The 13,505-nt window shown below is 46.4% G+C and overlaps 1 protein-coding gene across 2 annotated transcripts in view; it reads left to right on the top strand.

Moving 5' to 3' along the window:
- MKI67 (marker of proliferation Ki-67) overlaps positions 1 to 12,965 on the top strand; it is a 30,994-nt gene extending 18,029 nt beyond the window's left edge. For both annotated transcript variants that reach the window (XM_025396537.1, XM_025396538.1), the window contains 3 exons: positions 263 to 7,089; positions 7,962 to 8,405; positions 10,376 to 12,965. In XM_025396537.1, coding sequence (XP_025252322.1) covers positions 263 to 7,089; positions 7,962 to 8,405; positions 10,376 to 10,441 — 7,337 coding nt within the window. In that variant the 3' untranslated portion in view covers positions 10,442 to 12,965. The remainder of the gene's footprint in view (positions 1 to 262; positions 7,090 to 7,961; positions 8,406 to 10,375) is intronic.
- Positions 12,966 to 13,505: the final 540 nt, after the last annotated feature.

Raw genomic sequence — 13,505 nt, 5'->3', positions numbered from 1 at the left:
TCCTTCTTAAGCAATATTTTTACCTTCTATAATCATTTCAGCATCCAACTTGCTTAATGATGACCCCACTATAGCACTAAATAATATTATTCTTAATTGTGGATGGCTCTTATAAAACAGATTTATAGACACATAAGTAGCCTCGTTGTTAAGTGAATATGAAGCTGAATATTTATTTTTTTACTATATTTTATGAGGCTATAATACTCGATTGACATGAGACACTAATAGAATGTATTTATTGTATATGTTTTTATTTCAGGAGGAAATGCGTTCTTCAGTGCACAGAATTCAGCAAAACAGCCATCTGATAAATGCTCTGCAAGCCCTCCCTTAAGACGGCAGTCTATTAGAGAAAATGGAAACATAGCAAAAACTCCCAGGAACACCTACAAAATAACTTCCGTGGAGACAAAAACTTCAGATACTGAGACAGAGCCTTCAAAAACAGTATCCATTGTAAACAAGTTAAGAAGGTCTATGGAGTTCAGAAATATACAGAAGCTACCTATAGAAAGTAAGAGTGAAGAAACAAATACAGACATTGTTGAGCGCATCCTAAAAAGATGTCAGAAGGCAACACTACTACAACAAAGGAGAGAAGGAGAGATGAAGGAAATAGAAAGACCTTTTGAGACATATAAGGAAAATATTGAATTAAAAGAAAATGATGAAAAGACGAAAGCAGTGAAGAGATCAAGAAGAACTTGGGGTCCGAAATGTGAACCAACGTCTGATCTGACAGACCTCAAGAGCTTGCCTGATACAGAACACACGAAAGACACGGCATGTGGCCAGGATCTCCTCCAAACCCAAGATCATGCCAAGGCACCAAAGAGTGAGAAGGGCAAAATCACTAAAATGCCCTGCCAGTCATTACAACCAGAACGAATAAACACCCCAACACACATAAAACAACAGCTGAAGGCATCCCTGGGGAAAGTGGGTGTGAAAGAAGAGCTCTTAGCAGTCGGCAAGCTCACACGGACGTCAGGGGAAACCACGCACACACACAGAGAGCCAGCAGAAGATGGCAAGAACATCAGAATGTTTAAGGAGTCTCCAAAGCAGTTCCTGGACCCAGCAGCCTGTGTAACTGGAATGAAGAAGTGGCCAAGAACGCCTAAGGAAGAGGCGCGATCACTAGAAGACCTGGCCGGCTTCAAAGAGCTCTTCCAGACACCAGGTCCCACTGAGGAATCAATGACTAAAGAGAAAACTACCAAAATAGCCTGCAAATCTCCACCACCAGAATCAGTGGACACTCCAACAAGCACAAGGCAACGGCCTAAGAGAAGTCTCAGGAAAGCAGATGTAGAGGAAGAATTCTTAGCACTCAGGAAACTAACACCATCAGCAGGGAAAACCATGCACACACCCAAACCAACAGGAGGTGATGAGAAAGATATTAAAGCTTTTATGGGAACTCCAGTGCAGAAACTGGACCTGTCAGGAACTTTACCTGGCAGCAAGAGAGAGCTGCAAACTCCCAAGGGAAAGGCCCAGGCTCTAGAAGACCTGACTGGCTTTAAAGAGCTATTCCAGACTCCTGTTCTTACTGAGGAATTAGTGGCTGCCAACAAAACCAAAATATCCTGCAAATCTCCACAGCCAGACCCAGTGGACACCCCAATAAGCACAAAGCAACGGCCCAAGAGAAGTCTCAGGAAAGCAGATGTAGAGGGAGAATTCTTAGCATTCAGGAAACTAACACCGGCAGCCGGCAAAGCCATGCACATACCTAAACCAGCAGTAGGTGAAGAGAAAGGCATCAACACATTTGTGGGAACTCCAGTGCAAAAACTGGACCTGACAGAGAACTTAACTGGCAACAAGAGATGGCCACATACTCCTAAGGAAAAGGCCCAGGCTCTGGAAGACCTGGCTGGCTTTAAAGAGCTCTTCCAGACACCTGGTCATACTGAGGAAGCAGTGGCTGCTGGCAAAACTACTAAAATGCCCTGCAAATCTTCTCCACCAGAATTAGCAGACACCCCAACAAGCACAAGAAGGCAGCCCAAGACACCTTTGGGGAAAAGGGATGTACAGAAAGAGCTCTCAGCTCTGAAGAAGCTCACACAGACCACATACACAGACAAAGTACCAGGAGGTGAGGATAAAAGCATCAAAGCGTTTAAGGAAACTGCAAAACAGAGACTGGACCCAGCAGCAAGTGTAACTGGTAGCAAGAGGCAGCCGAGAACTCCTAAGAGAAAAGCCCAACCCCTAGAAGACCTGGCTGGCTTGAAAGAGCTCTTCCAGACACCAATATGCACTGACAAGCCCACAACTCATGAGAAAACTACCAAAATAATCTGCAGATCTCCACAACCAGACCCAGTGGACACCCCAACAAGCTCCAAGCCACAGTCCAAGAGAAGTCTCAGGAAAGTGGATGTAGAAGAATTCTTAGCACTCAAGAAACGAACGCTATCAGCAGGCAAAGCCATGCACACACCCAAACCAGCAGTAAGTGATGAGAAAAACATCAGTGCATTTGTGGGAACTTCAGTGCAGAAACTGGACCTCCCAGACAACTTAACTGGCAGCAAGAGACGGCTACAAACTCCCAAGGAAAAGGCCCAGGCTCTAGAAGACCTGTCTGGCTTTAAAGAGCTCTTCCAGACACCAGGTCACACTGAGGAATCAATGACTAATGATAAAACTGCCAAAGTAGCCTGCAAATCTTCACAACCAGACCCAGACAAAACCCCAGCAAGCTCCAAGGGACGGCTGAAGACATCCCTGGGGAAAGTGGGCGTGAAAGAAGAGCTCCGAGCAGTTGGCGAGTTCACACAGATGTCAGGGGAGACTACACCCACACACACAGAGCCAACAGGAGATGGTAAGAGCATCAAAGCATTTATGGAGTCTCCAAAGCAGATCTTAGATTCAGCAGCAAGTCTAACTGGCAGCAAGAGGCAACCGAGAACGCCTAAGGGAAAGTCTGAAGTCCGTGAAGACCTGGCCGGCTTCAAAGAGCTCTTCCAGACAGCTGGTCACACTAAGGAATCAATGACTAACGAAAAAACTACCAAAATATCCTACAGATCTTCACAACCAGACCCGGTGGACACCCCAACAAGCTCCAAGCCACAGCCCAAGAGAAGTCTCAGGAAAGCAGATGTTGAAGAAGAATTTTTAGCATTTAGGAAACGAACACCATCAGCAGACAAAGCCATGCACACACCCAAACCAGCAGGAGGTGAAGAGAAAGACATCAGCACATTTATGGGAACTCCAGTGCAGAAACTGGACCCACCAGAAAATTTACCTGGCAGCAAGAGACGGCTACAAACTCCTAAGGAAAAGGCCCAGACTCTAGAAGACCTGACTGGGTTCAGAGAGCTTTTCCAGACACCATGCACTGATAACCCCACGACTGATGAGAAAACTACCAAAATACTCTGCAAATCTCCACAACCAGACCCAGTGGACACCCCAACAAGCACAAAACAACGGCCCAAGAGAAGCCTCAAGAAAGCAGACGTAGAGGAAGAATTTTTAGCATTCAGGGAACTAATGCCACCAGCAGGCAAAGCCATGCACACGCCTAAACCAGCAGTAGGTGAAGAGAAAGTGATCAACACATTTGTGGGGACTCCAGTGCAGAAACCGGACCTGCCAGGAAACTTACCTGGCAGCAAGAGACGGCCACAGACTACTAAAGAAAAGGCCAAGGCTCTAGAAGACCTGGCTGGCTTCAAAGAGCTCTTCCAGACACCAAGTCACACTGAGGAATCAATGACTGGCGACAAAATCACAGAAGTATACTGCAAATCTCCACAACCAGACCCAGTCAAAACCCCAACAAGCTCCAAGCGACGACTCAAGACATCCTTGGGGAAAGTAGGCGTAAAAGAAGAGGTCCTACCAGTCGGCAAACTCACACAGACGTCAGGGAAGACCACGCAGACACACAGAGAGACAGCAGGAGATGGAAAGAGCATCAAAGTGTTTAAGGAATCTGCAAAGCAGATGCTGGACCCAGCAAACTATGAAACTGGGATGAAGAGGTGGCCAAGAATGCCTAAGGAAGAGGCGCGATCACCAGAAGACCTGGCCGGCTTCAAAGAGCTCTTCCAGACACCAGGTCCCACTGAGGAATCAACGACTGATGACAAAACTACCAAAACAGCCTGCAAATCTCCACCACCAGAATCAGTGGACACCCCAACAAGCACAAGAAGGCGGCCCAAAACGCCTTTGGGGAAAAGGGATGTAGAGAAAGAGCTCTCAGCCCTGAAGAAGCTCACACAGACCACACACACAGACAAAGTACCAGAAGGTGAGGATAAAAGCATCAAAGCATTTAAGGAAACTGCAAAACAGAGACTGGACCCAGCAGCAAGTGTAACTGGTAGCAAGAAGCAGCTGAGAACTCGTAAGAGAAAAGCCCAACCCCTAGAAGACCTGGCTGGCTTGAAAGAGCTCTTCCAGACACCAATATGCACTGACAAGCCCACGACTCATGAGAAAACTACCAAAATAGCCTGCAGATCTCCACAACCAGACCCAGTGGACACCCCAACAATCTTCAAGCCACAGTCCAAGAGAAGTCTCAGGAAAGCAGATGTAGAGGAAGAATTCTTAGCACTCAGGAAGCTAACACCGTCAGTAGGGAAAGCCATGCACACGCCCAAACCATCAGGAGGCGATGAGAAAGACATGAAAGCATTTCTGGGAACTCCAGTGCAGAAATTGGACCTGCCAGGAAATTTACCTCGCAGCAAGAGACGGCCACAAACTCCTAAGGAAAAGGCCCAGCCTCTGGAAGATCTGACTGGCTTCAAAGAGCTCTTCCAGACACCAGGCACTGACAAGCCCACGACTGATGAGAAAACTACCAAAATGCCCTGCAAATCTCCACAACCAGACCCAGCAGACACCCCAGCAAGCACAAAGCAACAGCCCAAAAGAAGTCTTAGGAAAGCAGACGTAGAGGAAGAATTTTTAGCACTCAGGAAACTAACGCCGTCAGCAGGCAAAGCCATGGACACACCCAAACCAGCAGTAAGTGATGAGAAAAATAACACATTTATGGAAATTCTAGTGCAGAATCTGGATCTGCCAGGAAATTTACCTGGCAGCAAGAGACGGCCACAAACTCCTAAGGAAAAGGCTGAGGCTCTAGAGGACCTGGCTGGCTTCAAAGAGCTCTTCCAAACACCAGGTCACACTGAGGAATCAATGACTGATGACAAAATGACAGAAGTATCATGCAAATCTCCACAGCCAGAGTCATTCAAAACCTCAAGAAGCTCCAAGCAAAGGCTCAAGATATCCCTGGTGAAAGTGGACATGAAAGAAGAGCCCCTAGCGGTCAACAAGCTCACACGGACGTCAGGGAAGACTACGCAAACACACACACAGCCAACAGGAGATAGTAAGAGCATCAAAGCATTTAAGGAGTCTCCAAAGCAGATCCTGGACCCAGCAGCAAAAGTAACTGGTAGCAAGAGGCAGCTGAGGACTCGTAAGGAAAAGGCCAATGCTCTAGAAGACCTGACTGGCTTCAGAGAGCTCTTCCCAGCACCAGGTCACACTGAAGAGTCAATGACTGTTGACAAAAACACAACAATGCCCTGCAAATCTCCCCCAGCAGAACCAGCAGACACTGCCACGAGCACAAAGAGATACCCCAAGACACGTCTCAGGAAAGAAGTGAAAGAGGAGCTCTCAGCACTTGAGAGGCTCACACAAACCTCAGGGCAAAGCACACACACACACAAAGAATTAGCAAGTGATGAAGGCATCAAAGTATTTAAGCAACGTGCAAAGAAGAAACCGAACCCAGTAGAAGAGGAACCCAACAGGAGAAGGCCAAGAGCACCTAAGGAAAAGGCCCAACCCCTAGAAGACCTGGCCGGCTTCAAGGAGCTCTCTGAACCATCAGGCCACACTCAGGAACCACTGACTGCTGGCAAAGCCACTAAAATACCCTGCAAATCTCCCCCAGTAGAAGTAGTAGACACCACAGCAAGCACAAGGAGGCATCTCAGGACACGTGTGCAGAAGGTACAAGTAAAAGAAGAGCCTTCAGCAGTCAAGTTCACACAAACATCAGGGGAAACCACGGATGCAGACAAAGAACCAGTAGGTGAAGATAAAGGCATCAAAGCATTGAAGGAATCTGCAAAACAGACACTGGCTCCAGCAGCAAGTGTAACTGGCAGCAGGAGACGGCCAAGAGCACCCAGGGAAAATGCCCAAGCCCTAGAAGACCTGGCTGACTTCAAAGACCCAGCACCAGGTCACACCGAAGAATCAATGACTGATGACAAAACCACTAAAATACCCTGCAAATCATCACCAGAACTAGTAGACACTGCAACAAGTTCAAAGAGACGGCCCAGGACACGTGCCCAGAAAGTAGCAGTAAAGGAGGAGCTGTTAGCAGTCCGCAGTCTCACACAAACATCAGGGGAGACCGCGCACACCGACAAAGAGCCGGTAGGTGAGGACAAAGGCATGAAAGCATTTAAGCAACCTGCAAAGCAGAAGCTGGACGCAGAAGATGTAATTGGCAGCAGGAGACGGCCAAGAGCACCTAAGGAAAAGGCCCAACCCCTAGAAGATCTGGCCAGCTTCCAAGAGCTCTCTCCAACACCAGGCCACACTGAGGAACTGGCAAATGGTGCTGCTGATAGCTTTACAAGCGCTCCAAAGAAAACACCTGACAGTGGAAAACCTCTAAAAACATCCAGAAGAGTTCTTCGGGCCCCTAAAGTAGAACCCGTGGGAGACCTGGTAAGTACCACAGACCCTGTAAAATCACAAAGCAAAAGCAACACTTCCCTGCCCCCACTGCCCTTCGAGAGCGGAGGTGGCAAAGATGGAAGCGCCACAGGAACCAAGAGGCTGCGCTGCATGCCTGCGCCGGAGGAGATCGCGGAGGAGCTGCCAGCCGGCAAGAAGCAGAGGGTTGCTCCCAGGGCGAGAGGCAAATCACCGGAACCAGTGGTCATCATGAAGAGAAGTTTGAGGACTTCTGCAAAAAGAATTGAACCTGTGGAAGAGCTGAACAGCAACAACATGAAAACCAACAAAGAGGAACACAAATTACAAGACTCGGTCCCTGAAAATAAGGTGAGAGGAAGTATTACAGCATCACCCAATATCATCTTGGATAGCTGTCAGTTTCTGTGTTATACTTTGCATGTAACCTGACGTTATAAGTGGTTATCATTTCCCAAATGGGTTTCATTTAACACAGTGAACAACTGCAGGCCATGGTAAAGAATCTTCTTGGGACCTATAGAGGGAACAGACTAATTTGGGAAAAGAATGAGTCAAAAATGATAAAATGATTAATGCAAACTTAGAAGAGTTTCTCAAGAGCCAAATGAGTAATGTTCATCTTCAAATGTTTGAAAAATTGATCAGAGGATAGGTGGGTGGTTCAGTTCTATGTTCCAGATACTGTCACCAAGACCAGGGCTGGGTTAAAAATAATATCTCTGTCACTATTTTAACTATCAGAACAATATTGATAGGGAGTGTGTATTCTTGAGAAGGGGGAAACTGTCTGGACTGTTAGAGAGGCTCCTGCTGCATCCGGGGAAACTCCAGAAATGGTAATTTCCTATTCTGCCTTAGCAGTGATGGTTAAAGGAATAGGAGTTCATTTACTCTCTGTAAATGAATGAATAATGGAGCTTCTTTCTATAAACTGTAAAAATTAGATTTGATATATGTCCTTTTAGGCATTGTTATTGAAATTTATCCTGAATGCCTTATTTATAATTTGTCAGCAGAGACAGTCATTTCTCCATAGGAACAAAGTACCAAGGCATTACCTTGACTATCTTAGATGACAGGTTTCTTAGAAAATTCATCATTGTGTAATTTTCAAATGATTTCTCCTTTTAGTTTACTGTTGTTGATTGTTCTCCCTGTTGAATTTTGAAGTTTGTTTTACTAATTATTGGAATTTTGTGGACGTCTTCTCATTTCTTTAGGGAATATCCCTGCGCTCCAGACGCCAAAATAAGACTGATGTAGAACAGCAAATAACTGAGGTCCTGGTATTAGCAGAAAGAATAGAAATAAACAGAAATGAAATGAAGCCCATGAAGACCTCCCCAGAGATGGACATTCAGAATCCAGATGACAGAGCCCGGAAACCCATATCTCGAGGCAAAGTCAGTGAAAACAAAAGGTGCTTGAGGTCTGTGAGACAGAATAAGAGCTCCCAGCCTAAGGTGGCAGAGGAGAGTGGAGGGCAGAAGAGCGCAGGGGTTCTCATGCAGAATCAGGAAGGGAAAGGAGAAGCAGGAAATTCAGACTCCATGTGTTTGAGATCAAGAAAGATGAAAAGCCAGTCTGCAGCAAGCTCTTTGGAGAGCGAATCTGCACAGAGAGTAACGCGGAGTGTCAAGAGGTGTGCAGAAAATCCAAAGACGGTAAGCCGTGTACTGTTTTCTGCTTTTAAAAGAGACAGTGTTTTGATGTATTTTTTTGCCCAAGGTTGCAAAGGCAAACAAAAAGCATTATTTTCAACAGCATTCTGCCAGCTCCCAGTTACATTCATGGAAGAAGCATTATCCTAAGATATACGTTTTGTCATTTTAGTTATATTTTGTTGTGTCTGCTTTGGGGATTCCACTTCAAATAGCAAATTCACATTATGAAGACTTTCTTCAGAAAGAAAAGGAATTTGTCTAGTGGCTAATTGACTACTTATGGTGTACCTCATGATACAATTGCAGGTAGCTGTCTTCAGCCTTTCTGTAGTTCAAAAACACCTGTTGAAACAGAAAAGTTCTTTCCCCCCCCCAAAAAAAACCAAACTATTGAAACAGAAAAATGTCCAAAGAATTCTTTGGAAAGGTAGAAGGAACAGAGGTTGGGGTGGCCCTGAGACACACGCTGACTATGTGAGAATTCCTGATCAGTGGGGAGTGCTTCTGCCCTCCAACCCTCCTCCAGCCAGAGACTGTCTAAGCTAATGAGCTTTAAGTGCTACTGAAATCACATCAAGTTTAGCCACACATAGTTACAAGCATGTGGACAAATCGATAAGAATGATTAGATTCCATTAGTGTTCTTCTGGGGAATACTTGGTTTAGCTAAAATAAAAATAGGTTGAATTGCTCCCTGTTTGTGAGTGGTATAAATGTAATTCTTAGCACACACAAAATTTGGACCTAAAACTACCATATTCTGAGTTCAGCAAACAAAACTGATGTAGCAATAACCTCTTCAGATACAGAATTCTGGCAAGTCCAGACAGACCTTCAGCACAAATTAGGAAGCTCCAACTGCCAAGAAGAGGAAAGATTCCCCAATACCTGCTGCATAGCCAGGCAGCCAGTGGAGGCGGAGGGCTTGTGTGTCTGGATGGTGGGCAGGAAGTCCTAGTGGGGAGATGCCCATAGACTGTTGCAGAGAGGGAAGAGGGGAGGCTCAACAAGGACACTGATGCCCACACAGGTGTCCTAAGTCAGAGACTACTTCTGGGGCAGGCTGGAAGCAGAAGACATCTGACAGTGCCAGACAAGGTCCTAGAGACCACAGGGACACCAGGGATGCAACAGCTGATGTGGGTGAGCACATTCACCCGTCCAGTCTTACAATAAAACACAGGCTCTAGGCGCTCACCAAATTCTCAGTCTGGAAGGTGCTGCTTCATCAGAATGAAACAAAAGAAGGGTGAAAGCAAATCTTTTAACTAGGATGATTCCTAAACACAGAGCAACCAGGCCCAAGGCTGAGCCAGGCCCGGTGTGTTCTGCCAGGGGCGTTCCAGCCTCTTCTCACACACAGGCACCCAGGAGACGTCCAATACATACATGCTCCTCTATTGCCGAGTTCTTCGGTGGGTGTCGGTAGTCCTAGAAAATGCATGTATAACATATTTTTTCCAGTAAGAAGCTTATAGCCATGATTTTCACCATTGTCCCTCCCCCTTAGCCAAGAGGTGAGAACTCCTGCAAGAGTGAAGGCCAAGGCAGGTCCCCTGCGTGCAAGTTGGGGATAGTTCTGTCTATGGGAGCTGCTTGGTTTAGAAGACCCAAAAGACTTAGTCCTGGTTGGATTCACTTTTTCTGAGTGACATTTTTTAGTTTGTGAAAATGTGTGCATCGATGAAGAAATTTTGTTTTATTATGTATTAGCTTAAAATGCATTAGGAACTTTTGTATGAAAAGATCACATTATTTAAGTGTAAACTGCATAATAAAAGCAGTTCAAGTCAAGAAAAACAACGTTAATGGAATATATTTTAAAACTTATTTCCAGCCTCAACATTCATTTTCTACAACTAAGGACCAGCATAATACCTAGTAAGCCTTTGACGTTTTGCAGAGGAGGTCGATTACAAAAATGGGTGTTTAGATTACTTAAGAGATCTTTTTTTTTTCTTCCCACACAGGCTGAGGACATTGTGTACGTCAAGAAAATAAGAACCAGAAGTCACCGGGACAGTGAAGATATTTAACAAAAAAAATCGAACTGGGAAAAATATAATAAAGTTAGTTTTGTGATAAGTTCTAGTACAGTTTTTGTCATAAATTACAAGTGAATTCTGTAAGTAAGACTGTCAATCTGCTTAAGGGAAGAAAACTTTGGATTTGCTGGGTCTGAATCGGCCTCGTAAACTCCACTGGGAGCACTGCTGGGCTCCTGGACTGAGAACAGTTGAACACTGGGGGCTTTGGGAAGGAGTTTGGACCATGCTTTGCTCTCAGCTTTGCAGAATGAAGCCTTGAGGTCTATCATCACCCACAGCCACCCTACAGCAGCCTTAACTGTGACCCTTGCCACACTGTCATTGTTTAAATGTTTGCCTGTGTCCTCCAGGGCATGATGGCAGGAACATCTATGCTCGTCTGTCCCAGCACTGAGCAGGCACTTGGTAAACATGAATGAGAGGGTGAGTGCACCGATGAATGGAGCTTTTAAGATCTGTCTCCAATGGCTAGGCCCAGGGCATTTGCTCCCCACATTAAGGCAATTGGACATCTGCACAGGACAGTCCTATTTTTGGTGTCCTTTCTGAAAATAAAGTGCTTTAGAGAATGACTTGTGAGCACATCTTTAGGGACCAAGAGTGAGTTTCTGTAAGGAGTGACTCATGGCTGGCCTTTGTCTCTCGGGAATACTTTTCTAACTAGGACTGCTCTCACCTGAGACATTCACCCGCGGAATCTCAGGGTCCCGGGCTGTGGCGCATCATGACACCAACCAGGCTCCTCATCTTCTCCAGCTTCCCTGTCGTTGAAAGCTTCAGAAGTTTACTGATTCTGCTCCCGCCTGTTCTCTTTCTGACTCTACCTGACAGCCCAATGCCACCCGGTATAGGAAGTGACACCAGTACTCTGAAAAGCATCTTCGTCCTTGGAGGGACTGAGCACTCAGCCCTTCAGCCACGATTTCAGGATCGCTTCCTTGTGAGCCGCTGCCTCCAAAATCTCCTTTGAAGCTCAGACATCTTTCTCCAGCTTCAGGCCTGTAGACATAACTGTTGTTCATCTCCATTTACTTTCCAGTTTGTCCCCTCTCCTCTCTGTGTTCCCCAAATCAGAGAATGGCCCACTATCCCCCAGGTCACCTGTCTGGACTCCCCATTCACCCACTTTGCCAGGTGCAGGTGAGGATAACACACCAGACAGGGTAGCTGTCCCCCAGCAAGTGCCCTGTGTGGTCATTGCACCCCCATCTCCACGCTTGTCTCCCCAGTGTCTGGCGGGGAGCCATGTGACACGAATATTCGCTGAATGAATGCAGAAATCAGTGGTACTGACTTGTGCTGTATTGGCTGCCATGATAGTGTTATAACAGCATCGTCCATGATCATAAGGGAGAATGACATTCTGCTTGAGGGAGGGAATAGAAGGGCAGGGAGGGGACATCTAAGGGCTTCACAGGGCTGCAAAGAGTACGGGGATTGTGCCAGGGCAGAACAGGGGAGGGTATTCAAGGAGGAGCGGCTCTTAGCGGAGGCACTTTGGAAGGTGTGAGGCATAAATGCTTCCTTCTAGGTAGGCCAACTTCAAAACCTTTAGTAGGAATGTTGCTATGATCAAGTTGTTCTAACACTTCAGACTTAGTAGTAATTATGAACCTTACGTGGAGAAAAATTGTATCTAGCCATATGCCTGTGGAGTGGAATATTTTGTTTAGTAGAAAAATCCTTTAGAGTTCAGTTCTAACCAGAAATCTTGCTGAAGTGTGTCAGCACCTTTTCTCACCCTGGTAAGTACAGTATTTCAAGAGCATGCTAACAGTGGTTTTCATTTTACAGGGCTGTTGACGGATTAGAAACGTTCATTCAAGGGCTACCGCTGTGTTTAATAGATGAACACCACTTCTACACAACCCTCCTTCACTTTGTATGGTGGGGAGGGAGGGAGCTGACAAATACTGCCCATTGCCCTGGGCTGACTACATTTGAGAACAAATACCACCCATTCCCACCATGGCATGGTAACTTCTCTGAGCTTCAGTTTCCAAGTGAATTTCCGTGTGATAGGACATTCCCAATAAATAGAAGCTGTTTTTACTTTTTCGCCTCCCAGGGCCTGTGCGATCTGGTCCCCCAGCCTCTCCTGAGCTTTCTTACTCAACTGTACCCACTGTCTCCTGCCTGCCTTTGGTGGCATCCCCAGCCAGCACACACTCCCTGCTGTTTTCACTGCCTGGAACTTTCACTCCGGCCCCACCAAGATCATTGCATCCAGTCCTGAACTCAGCTTAAGGGTGGCTTCCTGCCTGTGGGCTACCTCACCCCATGCCTGTCCTCCAGGCTGGGGCAGGTTCGTAGTTTGCCTGAAATTGTTCTGTACCTCTTTGTAGCACGTAGCATTGTGGACACCAAACCACTAATTGAGTTTCTGGCTCCCCTCCTGGGGTTTTAAGTTTTGTTCATTCATGACGGCCGACTATGTATTTCCTGGTTACTGTATCCCAGTGACCAGCCACAGGAGATGCCCAACAAAGTGTGTGATGAAATGGTCTTAAAACCCACGGTATTTTTATTATAGGGAGAGTGGGGAAAGAAACTAAGTGTGGGTGGGGCGACAGGCCAGTGTAAGAGAGACTGGTTCATTACGTTCCATTTTCATTTCTACGACTTGACTGGATGGTCATTTTCTCTCTTGGCCAATAAGTCATCGCAGCCACTTTTAGTCCTGCAGGAATGGCCTGCTGTGTTTCGAGAACTACCTGCAACCACAGCCGTGTCTGCTTTGTTGGAACAGAGGTGCTGAGTTGAGGGACGGGGATTTGACCCAGGGCAGCCCCAAGTCAGCAGATGAAAATACATGCCCTGACTTTCCTCTGGCAACCCTGATTTGACATGGATCCTGCGAGTGAATTTGCTGGCAAGTTCCAAGGGCAGGAGCCTGCAGTAGGTCAGTTAGTCCTGAAGAAGAGGTCTTTCTGTTGTAGTGAGATAAAAGTTTGCAGGTGGGTGCATCTAGGGCTCCTCACCATCTGGAGAGGCTGAGGAGGAAGGGAGGGAGAGCCATGCTCAGTGGTCAGTTTGGTCAGGGAAGAGGGGT

This window comes from Theropithecus gelada, chromosome 9, assembly GCF_003255815.1.
Source record: "Theropithecus gelada isolate Dixy chromosome 9, Tgel_1.0, whole genome shotgun sequence".
Lineage (NCBI taxonomy): Eukaryota > Metazoa > Chordata > Mammalia > Primates > Cercopithecidae > Theropithecus > Theropithecus gelada.
The sequence above is the reverse complement of the archived record's forward strand: the minus strand, read 5'-3'. Positions and strand labels throughout refer to the sequence as shown.